This window comes from Fukomys damarensis, unplaced genomic scaffold (genome assembly GCF_012274545.1).
Source record: "Fukomys damarensis isolate Sample0158 unplaced genomic scaffold, DMR_v1.0_HiC HiC_scaffold_16, whole genome shotgun sequence".
Taxonomy (NCBI): domain Eukaryota; kingdom Metazoa; phylum Chordata; class Mammalia; order Rodentia; family Bathyergidae; genus Fukomys; species Fukomys damarensis.
The window spans coordinates 19,279,711-19,300,957 of record NW_022900928.1 but is presented as its reverse complement, the minus strand read 5'-3'; the positions used below and the strand labels follow the sequence as shown (position 1 = coordinate 19,300,957).

Here is a 21,247-nt window from a genome sequence, read left to right as displayed (position 1 = left end):
ATATATATATATATATATATATATACACACACACACACACACACACACACACACACATACATACATATAAATTTTATTTATTTTTTCTTTTTTGGTACCAGGGATTGAACTTGGGACTTTACGCTTGCAAGGCAGGCGGCAGAACCACTGAGCTAAATTTCCAGCCCAGAATACATATGTATAAATCATAACCAGCTTTTATAAAGACCAATAAAACTTACCCTATAGAAAGCACTAGTCAAAGGGAGTAAAGCTGCAGCAATATTATATTCTTCTAAACTCGAACAATCCTTAAATGAAACAAAGACAAATGAACATTATTAAGATATTTAACAAAAATCACAAACATATGGAAATGAAAATCTGGTATAATTGTTTATTGTACTACAAGGTTTTTACTTTTATTCCAAATTGCTACTAACGCAGAGTTAGGTAAATCTGGGGGAGGGGGAAACTATCCCTGAAGCACATTCTTTTGGAAATGAGGTAAAAATACATTTGAGAAAAATATCATTTTTATGCATTAATGTAGAATAGCAACCTTTCTGTGTAATTTAGTTTAAAAAATTTAAGGGAGTTTTAGATTTATGTACTGTGTTCCAATGAGTCAAAGTTTTTTCTTTCTTCACATTTTAACATCCCTGAGATTGAGATCCATTTCATAATTGACTGGATGTATTTTGTCATTACATAAAAGGATATTTTGTTATTGATGAGGAAAGAAATATCACCAATGCTGAAATCTACTGGGTGAAATCTACTGGGTGAAATGGTGGGGAATAGCACAACTGGAAATTTCAGTGGGAGTGCAAAGTAGTGTGCAGCTGGTACGGAAAACAGTATGGAGGTTCCTCAAACAGAAATAAACAGGCCAGGGATGTAGCTCAGGGGTTCTACCACCTGCCTTGCAAGTGCAAGGACCCGAGTTTGATCCCTGGTACCAAAACAAACAAAAACCAAAATAGAAATAAACAAACAAAAAACACTCTGGAATTAGCAAACAGAATATATAAAGAAAAATGGAATTATCATGTACTCTAGCATTTCAACTTTTGGTTATATATCCAAAAGAACTGAAAACAACCGAAAGCAAACAGGTATATATTTGAACACTCACATACTGTATATAGTATGTACATACAGATGGATATACACACATAGGCATATTATTCAATCTTAAAAAGGAAGGGCATTCTGACACATGCTATAACATGGATGAAAGTCAATGACATTATGCTAGGTGAATATCTATGTAGTTAGATTAAAAAGTCTTTCCTCTGGTAATGGGACACAAAATGAGCCATCAGGAAGCCAGGACTTGGAAAAGTGCCCTAAGGCAGCAAAATCTGCAACTGACACTTTCCCTGGAGGGTCAAGTATGATGAGTAAAGCCTCAACCTTAACAAATGTAGCTATTTTCATTGAAATAAAAATTCCTCAGTCATCAGTTATTCAAGTTGGAGTGTACCAGTCTTAAACTAACAGAGATGGTATCTTAGATATCAGTCTAGTGTAATTTCTGTAATTTCTAGAAGTTAGCCACAGAGTGATGACCAGAATCAACATTTATTTACTTATCAGTGTCATGCTTTTCCCTTTGGACACTGTCTGTCATTCTCTTCTTGAGATAGAGGATGTGAATATTGCAGCAATAATTTTAGGGTATGAGAAAGTGAAGGAGGAGAGAAAGAGTCAAAACAAGAGAGGTTTAGAAAGCTTAGGGCTGCATAAGCGCCCTGGTATTAAGACAAGAGCTCCAGAACATAGGAGAAAGTGTCAGAGGTAAAGTGAGAACACATTATAGATTGTTTCAAAATACTACTGGGGATTGGTAGGGCCAGCCTTGAGGATGGGAAGGCTGTAGTACTGCCCTAAAAAGAAAGAAAAAAAATTTTTATAAGCCATGGTGGCAGATAGCCATCTGCATGAGTACGTTTGTTTATTTATTTACTTATTTATTTTTATGAGTACATTTACAATGTTCTGCTAAAAGAGCTCTCAATTAAATTTCACACATTGTTTTAGACAACACAGAACACCTAACACCTATTATTTGTTGTTGTTGTTGGTACCAGGGATCGAACTCAGGTCCTTGTGCTTGCGAGACAGGCGGAGAAACCACTGAGCTAAATCCCCGGCCCCATCTAACACCTAATGAATAATGAAATAAGAAAAATAAGAGAAATCTCTGCAAAAATATCTCTTGTACAGCTTATATTCTCTGACTCAATTTAAAGAAATAACTACATGATAGGCCAAACTTCCTATACTGCACTAAATATAACACTTTGGATTAATTTATCACTCTGATTGATATTTATTGGATAAATGAATAAATAAAGGAATACATGCAGAGAGTGAGCATTGAGAAAAGGAGCTAAGATACATATCTAGTAGAGGGACTAGTGGAAAATTAACACGGGGAAGGAGAATTAGGAGAGTGAAATTGTTAGAGATTAATAATGCAGATAAAGTATTTAAAATCGTATCTGGCACATCACACTAAATAAATGTTAGTATTAAGGCTAGGAAGTGATTAGAAGATCACACTATAATTACCTACTGTACTTACTTGTCTGCCTCCTTACTAAACTATAAGCAATTTGACAGTATTTTTGCTTTTGAGACAGTTTCCTTCTGCTGGCCTGGCTAGCCTCAAACTTTTGGGATGAATGATCCTCTTGTCTCAGCCTCCTAAGTAGCTGAAGCTACAGATACATGCCACCATTAATGACAGCATTTTTACTGCAGCAAATAAGAGGTGATATCAATACTTACGGTAAGCTACTGAATGAACTTTTTTGAATGCTGCAGAGCCGAAAGGTTAGCAGGAAAAAATGATACTGCTATTACTGCAGATAGGTAAGTTAGGTATCTTGTAGGCAGTTAGGGTCAGCCCAGGAGGAGCCAACATGGAGGATAATCAAGACACATTCACTGAAGGCCAGAATTGTAAAAGGAGAGTCACTACTATATCCTTGTGCTTCTCCCAGGGATAAATAGAAGTAATTTATACTCTAAATAGTTATCAATCACCTGGGTTTGGGGGGGCAAGGTTTTAGCCCAGCTTTTCCAGGAAATATTCCTGATCCCACACCCTTACTGAAAATCCTCATATGCTTGCTATGAGACTTGCTGCCCCATTTGACCCCATTTAATTAATATTACCTGAATGACTATACTTGTAATTTTATTGGTTGGTCATGGTTTTGCCCCACCTCATAATTTCCCATTGGGTCTTACACTTTTGTCCCACTTTGTACCCACCTCACCATATGGCTTGGCTGTATAAAACATCTCTGAGAAGTGAGGTGAGAAGGCAACCCACTTTCCGGTCCGCCTTGTGTCTCTTTTATATATGTTAAGTTGGATCAAGTAATGTTTAACTTTAAATTAAGAAACATGAGTCTTAGATATAAAGAGTGACTATCAGAACTACTCTACCTGAGTGATGTTTCCCCCTCAGGCATATGTTAAGAGACAGAAGGGGGAGAGGGAGAAGCAAATATGAATCAGTGAGATCTCTTCTCAAAGACTGGGACAAAACCAACTGAAAAATGACTGTAGCATCTGCCTAGCCTATGGGAAGCCCCTAAGATCAGCATCTAGCACCTTAAAAAGAAAGAAAGGAAGGAAGGAAGGGAGGGAGGGAGAGAAAGGAAAGAAAGAAAGAAAAAGATGATTTTGAAGGAAGTCATTATCATGGCGAAGTTTTTATTTTAAAATACAGTCACGCTATGTAGAAAAACACCATACCTCCTCCCACATGGTGTCACTGATGGTGTTCACCATCTCCATAGATTTTATAAAACAATCTCAGGATACAGCAAAAGGAGTGAATTTTTTTTCCCTCTGATTTATCCTTTACCCCCTTAGGACACTGCTATGTGCAAGAATGTCATCTGTGTCCTAGCACATCTGAATTTCTTTAGCAGAAATGCCTTGGATGTTTCTGAAAACTGTCATGAGGCCCAAGGCAATAAAGTTCAACAGTCTTGTGCTGTAATCTTCTCCCAAGGAAATGGTTGGAATGCCAAGATGCCTTTTGACTTTGATTTCACAGCAGGGCTTCATTTGTAATGATGCAGTCCAAACTTTAAATGACAACAGCTGTGATATGAAGCCCTACAGACTCATTTATAAAAATTTCCCACAAATTAAAAAAATTAAACAATGGGGAATTTCAGTCCATAACCAATTAGCAAGGACTAGGCAACCATAAAACATTTAGGCCAGAAAGAGCTATTTATTATCTTACAAAATATTTACACATTGTAGTGCATGTCTAAAAACCTGTGCACTGGTCAAAAACACTGATTGCAAAAAATAAATATGAAATTCTTTGTAAATCACATTAGAGACATTTTAAGTTAATTAGGTTGAAAGATGAAAAAATTTAAAACAGCAACACTACAACTACTGACATAGCAATTGCATTCCAGAATAGTGCAGTTATCTTTTGGGGAATCAGTCCATAAATATACATTAAAGTCCCCTGTGCTTTGGCTACATTGTAGTTACAAACATACCAGGCAATTTCTAAACTTGCAAGAACTTGAATACTTGTACAGGTTTTATTCTGAATTTTGCTATATAATTTACCTTTAATTTTCTAGTATAATTGAAGAGTGAGCCCTGCAATCTTAATTTACCATTATCCTCAATTACTTTTTCTTCTTCTTTTTTTTTTTTTTGGTACCGGGGATTGAACTCAGGTCTTTGCGCTTGCAAGGCAGGCCACCGAACCACTGAGCTAAATACCCAGCCCAATTACTTCATATTTTTAACCTACATATGTCTGAACTGTCATGGCCAACATTCCTATTTCATAGAATTTTGGAATCTCTCAAAAATGTTATATTTAAACATTAAAGAAAAAAATGAGGTTGAAAGATATAATATGTTATAAAATTGACTTTTCTTTATAGTTTAGACATAACTCAGAAAAAATGTTTTAAATTGTACAAAACATTGAAAACATTTCTATCTTCTATGGGTGGACAAAAATTCAAAACAAAAATACTTTTTTATATCCTGTCACTCTCTTGTTCAAAAATTTTACCTATGTTCTGGCCTTTACAAGATAAAGACCAGGCCAGGTGTGGTGGCGCACACCTGTAATCCTAGCACTTGGGAGGCTGAGGCAGGAGAAGCGCTGTGAGGAGACCAGCCTGGGCTACATAGTGATTTCCAGGTCAGTCTCAACTCCATAGTGAGACGCTGTCTCAAAAAACCAAAAAACAGAACAAAACAAAACAAAACAAACAAAAAAAAAAACCCAAAAACCCAAAACCAAAAAACAAACAACCAAGATAAAGACCAACCATTCTCCCAGGCTTGTAATCTCGTAGGGTGTGGATGCATATTTATGGTATGGACCCATGGTGTCCCTGCCACAAGCTGTAGCTCTAGTCATCCAACTTATTTACCATTTTCTGTACCACATCATACTTATTCCCATCACATAAATATTCCCAAGAGGACTATCCATGACTTGCTTTGTCATTTATTTATATGTTTTTTCCTTTTATATGCATGATCTTATATTTCCTCCACTTTTTCCAAGTATGATGCTAAACACAAAATAGGCAAAATAATTTTTACTATATGTCAGTAACAGGTTATATTTTAAGGCTAAATAAACTTGAAACCATATAGAATATATCACAATTTTGATCTGCAGGGTTACTTATATTTACCATGATAGCCCCATTGATAGAAGGCTTTATAAATATCACCTTTGTTTTAAGATCTTTGAATAAAAGGATCCTGTCTGTTTCAACCTTATTTATCTGGGAACTAGAGCTCTACGTCTGGCATATGGAAATAATAGCTTGAGTGTTTACCAAGTATCATATATATTCTAAGTATGAATTTATTAATTCATTCAATCTTCATAACATTCATATGAGATAGATAATATAATTATGTTACTTTATGGTTCTTTTTTTTTTTTTTTTTTTTTTGGTTTTTTGAGACAGGGTCTCACTATGTAGTGAGACTGACCTGAAACTCACTATGTAGCCCAGGCTGGTCTCGAGCTCACAGTGATCCTCCTGCCTCAGACTCCTGAGTGCTGGGATTACAGACATGTGCTACCACGCCCAGCAACTATGTTCCTTTATTTGGCCAAAAGAACTAAACCTATGAGGTTATAAGCCTAAGAACTAATGCCTGAGATTACATGGCCACAAATGGCACAGGTAGTCTTACTCTAGCATTTTTGCTTTAAACCTCTTGTTTTCTAGATAATAAGGTACTGAACTAAATCTAACTGTGGTATCTATGGACACATAGGCAAAAGAAGAAATATTCCAGTAAATTATAAATAATAATAATCCTCAAGTGTTTGAAACTGTTCATTTATGAAAAAACAAATGAAGAATTAAAAATGTGACTGTGAAATGGAAGGAGACCAAGAGATGGAAAAGGCGGTGAAGGAGAGGAGAGAATAATGAAAAAAAGAAGTACATATGTACATATGATATGTACATATGATATGTACATGTACCAACACCCCACAAAGAATGTAATCATTATGTATTACAATATGAATCAATGAAAAAAGTAGAAAAGTTCAATCCCTGGTACCAAAAAAACCCCACAAAAAACAAAAACAAAAACAAAACGAAAAAAGTAGAAAAATTTAAAATGCAATGCAAGTGCTAGAAAATAATTCTTCAGGACTTATTTTACCTCTATATTCAGGAATTGAAAAAAAAAAAAAGAAACATGGAAGATTAAGTTAAATCTTCTAAAATATGCCTAGCAGAAGTACTGGAAATAGGGAACAGACAAAGTAGAAGGGATTAAATAAAAGATAATGAAAAAATCTAGTCTTTGGATGAAAAGGGATATCCAGGAAGAGTCATGCAAGACAAATGAGAAAAGCCCAAAACTTCTTACTGCTACCTCTATGGTTCTGTTGTTCCCCTACTCCTCATACTTGGTAATAGTTGGTTCTGTCTCTATGGAATTGTACAATCTATGACTTTTTTCTTTCTTTCTTTTTTTTTGTACTGGGTATCAAACTCAGGTTCTTGTGCTTCTGAGGAAGGCAGTGGAACCACTGAGCTAAATCCATGGCCCCTATGACTTTTTTTTCTGGTACCAGGGATCAAACTTGAGCTTGCTAGGCAGGCGGTGGAACCACTGAGCTAAATCCCCAGCCAAATCTATGACCTTTTGAAAGTAGCTTCTTTTATTCAGGACAATGTCTTTGGGGATTTAACCACATCATAGTATTCATTTTAACTGCCAAGTAGTATATTCTGTGGTATAGATTTAACAGTTTATCCACTCACCTACTGAAAGACATAGGGATTGTTTCCAGGTTTTGGCAATTATAAACAGAGCTGCTATTAACATTAATGTACATACTTTTGTGTTAATGTAAATTTTCATCTTTTACAGGGTAAATACCTGAATGGGATTTCTGAGTCACATGGTAAATGTATATTTATTAAAAACTGTGAAACTACTCTCTATATGAGCTGTCCTGTTGTGTTAGAGTTCTAGTATCTCTGTATCTTCTTGCCAGCACTTGGTATTTTAGTGGTATTTTTGTAGTTGTTGTTTTGTTTTGGTACTGGGAATAGAACTTGGATCCTTGTGCTTGTGAGGCAGGTGGCAGAACCACCAAGCTAAATCCCTGGCCCAGTATTTTAGTGTTTTTAATTTTAGTTATTTGAATAGATGTGTAGTGGTATTTCTTTAAGATTTAATTTGCATTTCTGATTGCTAAAGATTCTGAACATATTTTCATATACTTACCATCTATGTATATATCATGTATGATGCAGTATCTAACTCTTACCCATTAAAAAAAAATCAAGGGCTAGGGATTTAGCTTGGTGGTTCTGCCACCTGCTTCACAAGTGCAAGGTTCCGAGTTTGATCCCCAGTACCACAACAAATAAATCAAATGACTTGTTTTATGACTGAGTTATAAGAACACTCTATATGTTTTTAGATATAAGTCCTGTATCAGTTATGTCTTGTCAATATTTTCTTGTAGTATATAGTTTGTAGTTTTGTTATCTTTTGAAGAGCAAAACTTTTAGATTTTTATGACATTAACATCATTTTTTCCCTTTCTGCTTTGAAATCTCTCCCTTACCCCAAAGTCAGAAAGATTTCCCCTTTTGTTTTATTCTGAAGTTTCAGAGCATAAACTCTTATATTCAGGTTTACAATCCGAGTTAGTTTTTATAAGTAGTATTAAGGGTTGAGTTTCATTGTATTCTATGTGGATAACCTGTTCCTGAAACATTGGTTAATAAAACTATACTTTCTTTACTGAATTACCATGGCACCTCTGTAAAAATAAAAAAATCAATTATCTCTATGTATGTAGCTCTATTTCTTGTCTTCCTGATCTGTTCACCTTATTATTTATTCATGTTTTCATTTATTATTATGCCAAAATCATACTTTAACTACTGTAGCTTTAATATATGTTCCATAAATCATTCTTCCAATTTATTTTTAAAAATTGTTTTGGCTATTCTATACTATACCTTTTTTGGGGGGGTTACCAGAGATAGAACTGATGACCTTACTCTTGTGAGGCAAGCATGGTGTCACTGAGCTAAATCCCTGGCCCTATTCTATATCTTTTGTAATTCCATATGAAATTTGAAATCAGCTTATTGATTTCTACAAAAAAGCCTGCTTGGATTTTGTCTGGAATTATGCAGACTATACCAACATGGAGAGAACTGACATCTGAACAGTTTTGAGTCTTTTTAACCTATGAACATGACATGATATATTTTCACTTGTCTCTTTGTCTCAGCAGTGTTCCATATTGCTCTAGGGCTTGTGTGTAAATATATCTCTAAATATTTTATATTTACTGGTGCTGTGGTAAATGATGTTTCTAAAAACTGAGTTACTGCTACATAGACATACAATTGACTTTAAAAATTTCTGTCTTATATTTTTGATCTCTAGTATCTTTTTTTGTGTGTATGTGTCCATTTTCAAAGATTTTTATAAACAATTTACTTAGAGATGTTTTTATTTCTTTTCCAATCTTATTCATTTAATTTATTTGTATTGTCTAATTGTATTGGCTACAAACTCCATTGAAGTACTACAAAAATCATGAAAACAGACATCATTATTTTTCTGCTCAAATCTTACAGGGAAAACATTCAGTCTTTCTCCATTAAATATGATATAACTGTACTTTTCTGTATATTTCATTTATCAGCTTGAGAAAGCTGCCTTCTGGTCTACTGTGGCAAATATTTTTGATCATGAATAGGATGTGAATTTGTTATATACTTTTTTGTTATATACTTTTTAATGTCTATTAGGACAATCATATACTTTTTCATTCTTAGTCTATTATTATGATAAACTAATTTTTAACTGTTAAACTTGCAATCCTGAGGTAAGTCCCAGTGGTTCATGATATATCATCTTTTTCTTAAAAGTCTAGTAAAATTTACCAGCATCATACTCATTTTTACATATTCACTTAGTTTCACTTATTTGATCAGCTAAAATTAGCTGAGGCAGTAAATAAAACTAGTTTTCACTTCATAAGATACACAGAACCAATATGTGAACTTGTTTCAAAATTTCACTGATTCAAAAGAACTGATTTTGGTCACCAAAGGTAAAACATCATTATTAATTTCTGTAGTGACCTGAACACACTAAAAATAGCCTGCTTAAACAGAGGGCTCATGCTTTCTATTAGTTTTATAGTTTTCCCCTATGCTTTCTTTCTTTTTCCTTTTGACTTTTCAGGACAATAAAACTCAATTTATGAAATAAGATACCTTGAAAACACCTGTACCCTGTGGATTCTTTTTTTTGGTATCGGGAATCAAACTCAGGACCTTGCACTTGTGAGGCAGGCCACTGAGCTAAATCCCCGGCTCCACTGTGGATTCTTTTTAAGGAATTATCTTAACAGTAGCTGCCAGAAACTTTATTATTAGCATAATGAGACACAACAAGTTGTCTTGATATAAGAGCTGATAAAAATATAGTATGTATATAATAAAAACTACAATCCCTCACTCCAAACACACTCATTCTTGACACTTTCTGCAGCAGCTCTAAAAATTCTCCTTTGTGAGTGTCTTTAGGAGGTGTGATAAAAGATAGTGGATGCTGCTACTGATTGCCATCCAACAAAAGGGCAGGCTCATAAAAACTTTACACTGTGTTCTCATCTACATTATTCACTGGATCTGGCACTGTGCAACTTCTGGTTGTTTCTCAAAGTGACAATGAAAGCAAATATTTTTAGTCAACTCAGGACATTTAGACTGCCATAACAATGCAACTAAAGACACTCACAAAAGAGGAATTCTAGGGCCAGGGATTTAGCTCAGTGGTTGCACCACCTGCCTCACAAACACAAGGTCCTGAGTTTGATCCCACTACCCGCCCCCAAAAAAATAGGAATTCTAGAATTGCTTCAGAAGGTGACAAGAGTGATGGGATAAGTGTGCCTGACATGAGGGGAAGTGTTTCAAGGGAGGGTTAAGGGCAATGCATGTCAGTGTAATATAGTCTAAAAAATTTAAACATTAACTGTCTTTGTGATCACACTTCACATAAATGAGCATGTTCATGACTGTAAATTAAGAGATTACCAAGATACAAAAAAGCAGAACCTTAAAGATTAATAAATTCAGCAATATTAAAATGCAGAAGTTGAGAGATTAAAAGCAGTAGAGTATGAGCCAGGGATTTAGCTCAGTGGTGTGACACCTGCCTCGCAAGCGCAAGGTCCTGAGTTCAATCCCCGGTACCAAAAAAGAACAAAAGTTGTGGGATAAAGACTGGCAGCAAAATACAGCCTCTCTGGAATCTGGAATTGAGACACCTGGAAACAGCTCAGTGAAGAAAATAAAGTAGATCTCTAGGACTCAAGAAAGGGAGGACAGGAAAACTACATATTATAGAGAAACTGGAAAAACTGACAACACAGAGAAACAAAGTAATCTAGAAGGCTAATCCTGAAACCCAAGAAGTGGGAGTTGTGTCTACTAACACAAGGTAAACCAGGGTAAGGTCAGCAGCCCCAGTGAGAAACAACAGACTGGGCTGGCAGCACTAGTCCTAAGAAAAGCCAAGTTAGTATAAAGTGCAAAAACAGCACGGAGTTCTACTTTGAAAGTGACTCCTTCTGAATGGCAGGATAGAGTTGGAGAAGAAATCCAGTTCAGTATCTGACATATTCAAGAGTGTTTAATCAGGAGCCACTTCGGGAAGCGATTAACTGTTTAAGACTGATACACAAAACAACTACACTTCAGGGTTTCTGAGGTCACCCTACAACACCCACACCGACTGCGTGTGAGATGGCCACAAGAGATAGTCATGGAAAAGGTGCAGGCTACCCATGTATCCTGGGAAGTTTAAGGTCAAGCCAGTCACATGTGGATTTTGGAGGGTTTTTGGAGGGTTCTGGTATAAGTTCAGCAGACTGCCTGGAAACACCCCCCCCAATACTCAGCACAGAACTCTATGGTCTATTTGTTTTCCCTGGGGTGAGGGGGACCTCACAAACCCACAGGCTATAAAGCTAGGCATAAAAAGCAATGGTTAGGGCACACAGAAGGACATGGAAACTTGGAACAACTGGAATGAATACAGCCCTAGGGCAGATACCACTGATGACAATACCCTGCAGGAAATGTGGGGCAGGACTCAACATTCATATACAAAAATGTGACCATAGGGCCAGGATTTACCTCAGGGGCAATATGCCTGTCTGGCAAGCGCAAGGTACTGAGTTCAGTCCCCCATACCAAAGACAAAACAAAAAAACCAAAAATCATAAATGTAGAAACAGAATAGGGGCTTAGTGACTCACTATCCTACCCATCTTCATATCTGGTGGATTCCAATTATTATAGACCTCAGAAGGAAATCAGTAAATCAAACTCATCAAAGTGATTTTTGGACTCATTTCTCTTTTTTAAATTGGATTGTTTTCGTTTATTTTGCTCCTTATTTATTTATTTTGTAGTTCACGTTGGTCTTGAAATCACTATGTAGCTTAGGCTTGCCTCAAACTCACAGTGATCCTCCTGCCTCAGCCGCTCAATTTTACAAGTTTATAAGTATGTACCACCAAGTATGCACTGGCCTCTCTTCTGTAACTTATCTATGCTTTGGTTATTTTTATCCAATTCTATTAATTTTCTTTTACTAATAAGTCATTTATTTCACGTTTCTCTCCTCACCGCCTGCCTCCTTTACTTTATTTTTTAAATTTTATTTTATTATTCCCCACTCCCAGTCTCCTTTTATTAGTATTACTATTAACATTTAATAATATTTAATTATATAGCTGACTTTGTGCTATTATTATTAAAATTTTTTATTATTAATGGTGGTATAGTTGTTGCATTTAGTAGTTTAAACTGACAGAAAGCTGATTTGGAGTCAGCAGGAGGTAAGGGAGCAGAGCTCAAGCCAGCAGGGAGCCAAGTACAAGCCCATAGGGAACTGGGTTCAAGCTAGCAAGAAGCACCTACAATGTGCAAGCTGAACAATTTGGGTCCCAGTCTCACAGACAGAAATCAGAAGCAGCCTGAACTGCAGTGGAACTAAAGGCAGATGCTGGATGGAATTATATATCACACTGCCGTAATTCTACTGCTGGCTTGCTTGGATCAATCAGAACAGATCTAGGCTCTGTCTGCCCCTTCTGACTAAAGGCGTAGAGACACATCCTGAGGGAGGTATTTAAAATTTTTATATAATGACTGATGTCTTTTTCTTCTCTTCTGTTTTTTTGGAGTGTTCTAGTTTTTGTTTATTTCACCAAATTTCCAAACTTTTGTAATCTTTTGTTCTCCATCCTTTCTTTCACTATTTCTATTTCTCTATTCCCCAAATCCCTTTTCAACTTTCTCCCTTAGGGTAAAACCTAGCACATTGTGGGATTATTTACTATATACAATTTTCTGGACTTTTTAGATTTTGTTATATAACTACAAATCTTGTTCATAAGGTTAAAGGTAGCAAATTAATAGTTACCACAGATTGTCATTTTCTAGGTGGTGTTTGACGCTATTGTTACCATTGACTGCAGTACTTTAGCTAAGATGACATAAGTGTTCTAATCAGTAGTTCCTCCATGTTTGCCAAGACAGATTGCCTGAGAGACATAAACAATAGTACAGGCTAGAGCCAAAGAACTAGGGGCTTGGCCAAATAGGCAGTGACTTCTAATTCCCAATAAATTGAAGAGGTAGGATTTTGGAACAGAATCAAAACCCAAAAGGCAGCTATACCTGGAAGAAATCTATAATAAGTAGTCATTTCTTCAGGGTTCTCAATACTAGCAATTAAGCTATCACAGGAAATTTATAAGCATCCATGAAAGAATTAAGCTGAAAAAGAAGAAAAGAAGAAAATGAGAAGAAACGGAAGTAAGATGCAACCCGAGGTTTCTAGCTCCCCAAAAGCAGACTCAGGGGACAATGAGGTTGATCAATTAAAAAGCCACCCACTTGGATTCTCTAAACTGGTAACAGCAGAAGAGACAAAGCAAAAGAATGAGACTCTCGAACAAGATTAAATCAGAAATAATTTAGCAGATATCTACAGACGATAATAAGTTTAATGAAGGGCATGATTAGTGAATTTAGAGTAGATACAGATACAAAAAGAAATAGAGGCACTTAGGAAAATGATGGAAATGAATGTCCAACACAGGGAAGAAAGAGAATCTATGAAACAGTTTTAATAAGATATCCAGGAGAAAAATTTTATTGAAAGTATATGCAAGACAATGAATAAATGTGATGATAGACTATCAGATCTAGGAGAGGACGTGATCAGTGATCATGAAAAAAGGTTTCCTTTTTTTAAAATGAAAAACCTGTTCACAGAAAAAATAGCAGAAAATTTCCTAAACACGGAAAAATAATCTGACACACTGATAAGTGAGGCCCATAGAACTCCAATTGCCCAAGATAAAATTCCAAAAAAATACTTACTGTAAGGCATACAATAGTCAAGATTCCAGAAATTCAAACTCAAGAACAGAATATTAAAAGCTGTTAGAGAAAAACAAATCACTATAGGGCCAGGAATTGAGCTCAGTAGTACCCTGACTGAGTCATAAGCGCAAGGTCCAGAGTTCCATCTTCAGTTTGAAAAAAGAAAAAGAAAAGAAAAAGAAACAAATCACTATAAAGGAAAGCCTGTCAGAATTACAGCAGACTTCTCATCATGAACCCTTAAATCAAGGAGAGCTTGGAGAGAAGTACTTTAAACCTAAAACCAAACAACCTCCAGCCCACATTGATGAACCATCTTCAAAATTGATGGAGTAGGGTGTGGTGGCGCATGCCTGTAATCCCAGCACTTCAGAGGCTGAGGCTGGAGGATTGCAATGAGTTCAAGACCAGCCTGGGCTACAGAGTGAGTTCCACGTCAGTCGTCTCAAAAAAAAACCAAAACCAAAAAGAAAGAAAGAAAGAAAAAAAAAAAAGATGGAGAAATAAGATACTTGCATGACAAAGAACATCTGAAGAAATTCATGATCATCAAACCAGCACTTCAAAATACCCTGAAGGACATTCTAGAAAAAAAATAACAAAGACTACAACTCCAGGAACTCCAATAGAATGAATCAGCAGGCAAGGTAAGTAATTAAACAGAGGGGAAAGAAAAGGAAAATAACACAACAAGGATAAGTCAATAAATATCAGTTTTAATCATCAATGTAAATGGTCTCAATTCACTAATCAAAAGAAACAGACTGGCACAATGGATTAAGAAACAAGACACAACAATACAAGAAACACATTTAACTCAAAAAGAAATTTACAGACTCAAAGTCAAAGGATGGAAAGCAATGCTCTATGCAACAGGAACACAGAAAAAAAAGCAGGGGTAGCTATTCTATTTGCAGACAAAGTAGATTTCAAGGTAAGACTGATCAAGAGGGACAAAGAAGGTCACTACATCCTCCTTAAGGGAACAATCCAAGAGGAAGAGATAACAATCATAAACATACATGCACTAAATACCAGTACACCCAACTACATAAAACAAATATTAACAGACATGAAGAACCAAATATGTACTAATACAATTGCAATAGGGGACCTCAATACCTCACTGTCACAAATAGAGCAACTAGACAAAAAAACCACCAAAGAAATACCAGAACCAAAAAAAGACTTAGTAGATATCTACAGTGTTCCACTCCACAAGATCAGAATACACATTCTTCTCGGCTGCACATGGGACATTCTCCAAAATAGACCACATACTAACTCACAGAACATGCTTAAGTCAATGCAAAGGAATTGAAATTATCCCATGCATATTATCAGACCATAATGAGATTGGAAACCAATGGCAAAAGAAACCACAAAAACTTTGTAAGCCCATGGAAATTAAATCACACCCTTCTCAACAACCAACAGGTGGGCCAGGGATTTAGCTCAGTGGTTCCGCCTCCAGCCTTGTAATCGCAAGGACCTGGGTTCCATCCCTGGTACAAAAAAAAAAAAAAAAAAACCAAAAAAAACAAAAAAAAACCCACTTAAAAAAAATTTGTTGTATCAACAACCAACAGGTCACAGATGAAATTAAAGAAGAAATCAGACAGTTTCTACGATTAAATGATAACGCCAAAATAACATACTGGAACTTATGGGATGCAATCAAAGCAGTCTAAGAGGGATATTTATAGCTGTGAATATGCATATGAGGAAAACAGAGCGAGCTCAAATGAACAACCTAATGTTCAACCTCAAGTGTCTAGAAAAAGAAGAGTAAGTCAAGCCCAAAACTCATATGAGGAGTTTGAAATCCAGTCCCCAAAAACCAAAACCAAAACCAAAACTCATATGAAGGGGGAAATTATAAAGATCAAAGTAGGGATTAATGCAATGGAGACTAAGAAAACAATACAAAGAATCAATGAATGGAAGAGTTGGTTCTTTGGAAAGTTGAATATAACTGACAATCCGTTAGCCAACCTTGTCAAAAAAAAAAAAAGGAAGGAAGGAAAAGATTCAAAGCCATGCAATTAGGAATGAAAAGGGTAAAACCACACTGTATCCTGCAGAAATCCAGAAGATCATTGATACCTACTTGGAGAACCTGTATTCTAATAACATGGAAGACACAGAAGAAATGGACAAATTCCTAGATATGTATGAATTACCAAAGCTGAATCAAGAAGATATAAAGATTCTAAATAACCCAGTATCACTCAATGAAATTGATGATGTAATTAAAAACCTACCAACAAAGAAAAGCCCAGGCCTTGACAGATTCACTGCCAAATTCTACGAGATTTAGAGATGATTTAACACCATACACCTCAAACTCTTTAATGAAGTTGAAAGAAAAGCAATACTCCCAAACTCTTTCCTGGAAGGAAGCATTACCCTGATACCAAAACTAGCGAAGGATCCAACCAAAAAAGAGGACGACAGGCCAATCTCCCTAATGAACACGGATGCAAAAATCCTCAATAAGATACCGGCAAACAATGCAGCAAATCATCAGGAAGATTATGCACCAGTATCAAGTAGGATTCATCCCAGGGACGCAGGGATGGTTCAACAATCGCAAATCAATATATGTAATATATCATATCAACAGAGCCAAAGACAAAAACCACACGATCATCTCAACATGTGCAGAAAAGGCATCTGACAAAGTCGAACACCCATTCATGATTTAAAAACCCTAGAAAATTGGATGTAGGTGGTCTTTATCTCAATCTGATAGAAGCCATCTATGACAAAATATCAGCCAACACCATACTGAAAGCTTTCACTCTAAAATCAGGTACAAGACAAGGATGTCCACTTTCACCCCTCTTTCTCAATATAGTTCTGGAAACATTAAACAGAGCAATCAGACAAGAGAAAGAAATAAAAGGAATAAGGATAGAAAAGAAAGCAGTTCAATTATTATTTGCAGATGACATGATACTCTACATAGAAGGCCCCCAAAGTTCCACCAAAAGACTCCTGGGTTTTATAACCAAATTCAGTAGCATAGCTGGATACAAAGTCAACACTCAAAAATCAACTGCATTCCTGTACACAGATAAAAAACTCACTCAGAGAGAAATCAGGGAAACCAAACCTTTTACAATAGCATCAAAAAAGAAAGCAAGAAACAAAGAAAAAGAAAGAAAAGGAAAAAGAAATACTTAGGAATCAACCTAATGAAGGAAGTAACAGACCTATACACTAAAAACTACAATACTCTGAAGAAGGAGATTGAAGAGGATATCAGAAAATGGAAAAATATCCCTTGTTGTTGGGTAGGAAGAAGCAATATAGTGAAAAATGGACATACTCCCAAAGTTGTTTTACAGATTTAATGCAATCCTGGTCAAAATAATGATAGCATACCTCAGAGAATTAGAAAAAACAATCCTAAAACTTATTTGGGATCAGAACAGACCTACAAAAGCAAAAACAAGCCTGGGCCACAAAGGCACTCACTTGAAATTATCCTACAAAGGTACTGTGATAAAAACAGAACACTACTGGAAAAACCAAACCAAACCAAAGCAGACACGAGGATCAATGGGACAGATTCAAAGATGCAGAAACAACTTCAAACAGATTCAGCCACCTTATCTTTGAGAAAGGGGCCAAAACACCTTCACTGGAAGAAACACGGCATCTTCAATAAACGGTGCTGGAAAAGCTAGCTTTCCGTATTTCAAAGACTGGAACTAGAACCATTATCTCTCACCATGCACCAAAGTAAAATCCAAATGGATCAAAGATCTAAATATTAAAACAGAAACACTAAATCTTCTGGAAGAGACTAGGTAGAACTCTTGAAGACATGGGTGCAGGCAAAGACTTTATGAACAAAATCCTAACTGCACCAGAAATATATCACAAACAGTCAACAACCAGGATCTCATCTTATTAAAAAGCTTTTACACAGCAAAAGAAACCACCAACAGAGTGAAGAGACAACCCACAGGGAGGGAAAAAAATTTTTGCCAGCTATTCCTCAGGCAAAAGATTAATATCTAGAATACATAAAGAACTCAAGTCCCTCCCTCCTGTACCAGGGATCAAACTCGGGTCCTTGTGCTTGTGAGGCAGGCACCAGAACCACTTAGCTAAATCCCCGGCCCCCAAAGAACTCAAAAAATATCATACTTCCTAAATTTAAAGACCTAATCAAAATATGGGCATCTGAAATCAATAGACACTTCTCAGACAAAGAAGTAGAAATGGCAGATAAATATATGAAAAAATGTTCAACACCGCTGGTCATTCCAGAGGTGCAAAATAAAACAACAATGAGACTCCAGAAAGAATGGCTACACCAAGAAATCAACCAATAACAAATGCCAGAGGGGCTGTGGGGAAAAGGAACGCTTCTCCTCTATTGATGGACCACTGTGGTGTAACCACTATGGAAATCAATGTGGAGATTCCTCAAAAAACTAAAACTAGAGGTTCCATTTGACCCAGCTATCTCCCTTTTCCTGGCATCTTCCTGAAAGAATTAAAAGCATCATACCACAGTGATACATGCATGCTCACAGCGATGTGTAATGTCACAGTTTGTAATAGCTAAATCTTGAAAACAACCTCAATGCCCATCAACTGATGAATGGATAAAGAAGGCGTGTTTTTAGTTAATACAATGGAGTACTACTCAGCCATAAAGAAGGATAAACTTGAGACATTTCTTGGTAAATGGACGCACCTCAACACCATATTCTTATGTGAAATAAATCAGACACACATGTTCAAATATCACATATCTATGGTGTGAGAAACCAAAATGGTAAATGAGGATCAAAATGTATAATTGATAATGTAAAAGAAGGAGAAAATGTTCAAATGGGAAGTGGCACTGGAAAGGGGGGAGGGGTAGAGGAAGGAAGGAGAAAAAAGAAGAGCAGTAAAAATGGAAAGAAAGCTTTTGTAAATAAGTAAGTAAGTGAAAAAAGGTTGAAGGGAGTGTAGAGGATTTGGAAAAAAGGCAGAATTAAGAGATATACAGATACAAATTCTCTGTGATGAATCTTATCATTATGTACATTTAAACAGTATGAATAACATTCATTAAAAATAAATTTTAAAATTACCACAGTTGTAAAACAACAACAAAAACAGTACCTGAGTTCATTTCCAGAGAACTTGGTGCCACAACAAAGAGCACCTTAAATATTAATGACCAGGTTCAAGAGATGCAGATACTGAGATTCCACCTCACTCCACAAAGAATGGCTGCTATCAAGAAATCAACCAATAACAAATGTTGGTGGGGTTGTGGGGAGAAAGGTACCCTTCTCCATTGTTGGTGGGAGTGCAGACTGGTGCTACTCTCATGGAAATCAATATGGAGATACCTGAAAGATCTGGGATTAGAGGTTCCATTTGACCCAGCCATCCCTCTGCTGGGTATCTTTCCAAAAGAATTAAAAGAATCATATCACAGTGATATATGCACACCTATGTTTATAGAGGCACAGTTGTAATAGCTAAAACTTGGAAACAGCCCACCCATCACTTGGAGACTGGAAAAAGAAGATGTGGTTTTTCTGTGAAATGGAATACTACTCAGCCATAAAGAATGAGAAATTAGAGTCATTCATAGGAAAATGGATACATATAGAGGATATACTCCTAAGTGAAATAAATAAGTCACACATTTATAAATACTGAATAGTTTCTCTGGTGTGAAAAACTATAATGGTACATAAGATCCTAATGGTATAATTGACAATGTGAAATAGGAAGAAAAGGGCTAAAGGTGTAGGGGAAGTGGGAAGGGTAGAGGAAAGGAAATAAGGAATAGGGAAAAGAACATGAGAAAATGAAAAAATAGAAATAAAGTATTTGTAAATAGGGAAGGGAGGAGGGGGTGAAGGGAGGGCAAGGACAAGGGGAAAAAAATGAGAATCAAGACCTATCATGAAAAGGTACAAGATCCCAATGATGAATGTAACTGTACTGTATACCTAAAATGTGTCTATAAACTCAATGAGGAAAAAAAAAAGTTAATGACCAGGGGTGCCTGGGATTTAGCTCAGTGGTGCTCAGTGGTGCTGTGCCTGCCTCAGATGAACAAGATCCTGAGTTTGATTCCCGGTATAAAACAAAAAGCAAAAAACAAAAAACAAAAAAACCAGGTGCTGGGGCTTCATCAGTGGTGCCATGCCTGCCTTGCAAGTGCAAGGTCTCAAGTTCAATCCCCTGTATTAAAAAAAAATTAATGACCAACAAACATTCATTCCAAGAATTTTCCTAGAAAGATACAATGACACAAATGATGTCAAAGTCTTGTGAAATAAATACACCAGGTAAGGCGATCAGTTAAGCAGGAGAGGCTGGGGAGTCAGCAATGGAAAAATGAAACAATGACAGAAATAAGTCTATATCTTTAGTAATAACTCTCAATGTGATTAGACTCAAGTTCCCAAACAAAAGACACAGATTGGCATACTGATAAAAAATAAGACAGTTTGATATATACAAGAAACACATTTAATACAGAATGAAATTCATAGGTTAAATATCAAAGGATGGCCAAATTATATTTCATGCAACAGAAGACTATAAACAAAAAAGAGTTGGTATCATGTTTGCAGATAAAGTGGACTTCAAGCCAAAAGTGATCAGAAGAAGCAAATAAGGTCACACCACACCTTTGAGCAAATGCAACAGATATCTACAGAATGTTTCACCACTGAATCACAGAACACAGATTCTTCTGAACCCCACATGGAAATTTCTCCAAAGCATACCATATACTAGCCCATAAAGTATGCTTAAAGAAGAAGAAAAGAATTGAAATTATCCCATGTATGTTATTAGATCATAGTGCAATAAAATTAGAAACAAATGGCAAAACAAACCATAAAATTATGCAAATACACACAGATTAAACAATATACTCTGAATAATTAATAGGCAACAGAAGAAGTCAAGAAAGAAGTGAGAGATTCCTAGACATAATCAAAGAAAAAGAAGGCTGTTTTTTTGGAGACAGGGTCTCACTATGTATTTCAGGCTGTCCTCGAATACAGCACGTAGCCCAGGCTATCCTTGAACTCCTGGGATCCTCCTTCCTGTGCTTCTTGAGTAGTGAGATTATAGGCATGTGGTACCATGCCTGGCAAGGATGGGAAGTTTATAGCTGTGAATGTTTATATCAGAAAAACAGGGCTGGGGATCTAGCTCAGTGGTTCCAGTGTCTGCTTTGCAAAAAAAAGAAAAACAGGGGGCTCAATCAAATAACCTAA

At 36.2% G+C, this 21,247-nt stretch overlaps 1 protein-coding gene across 7 annotated transcripts in view; it reads right to left on the bottom strand.

Moving 5' to 3' along the window:
* The window catches only part of Sbf2 (SET binding factor 2), a 350,526-nt gene that overhangs the window by 133,243 nt on the left and 196,036 nt on the right, over positions 1-21,247 (bottom strand). For all 7 annotated transcript variants that reach the window (XR_778567.3, XR_004517428.1, XM_010615281.1 and 4 more), the window contains one exon: positions 222-290. Coding sequence is in view for 5 of the 7 variants with exons in the window: in XM_010615281.1 (XP_010613583.1) it covers positions 222-290 (69 nt within the window). In the remaining 2 variants the exon portion in view is untranslated. The remainder of the gene's footprint in view (positions 1-221; positions 291-21,247) is intronic.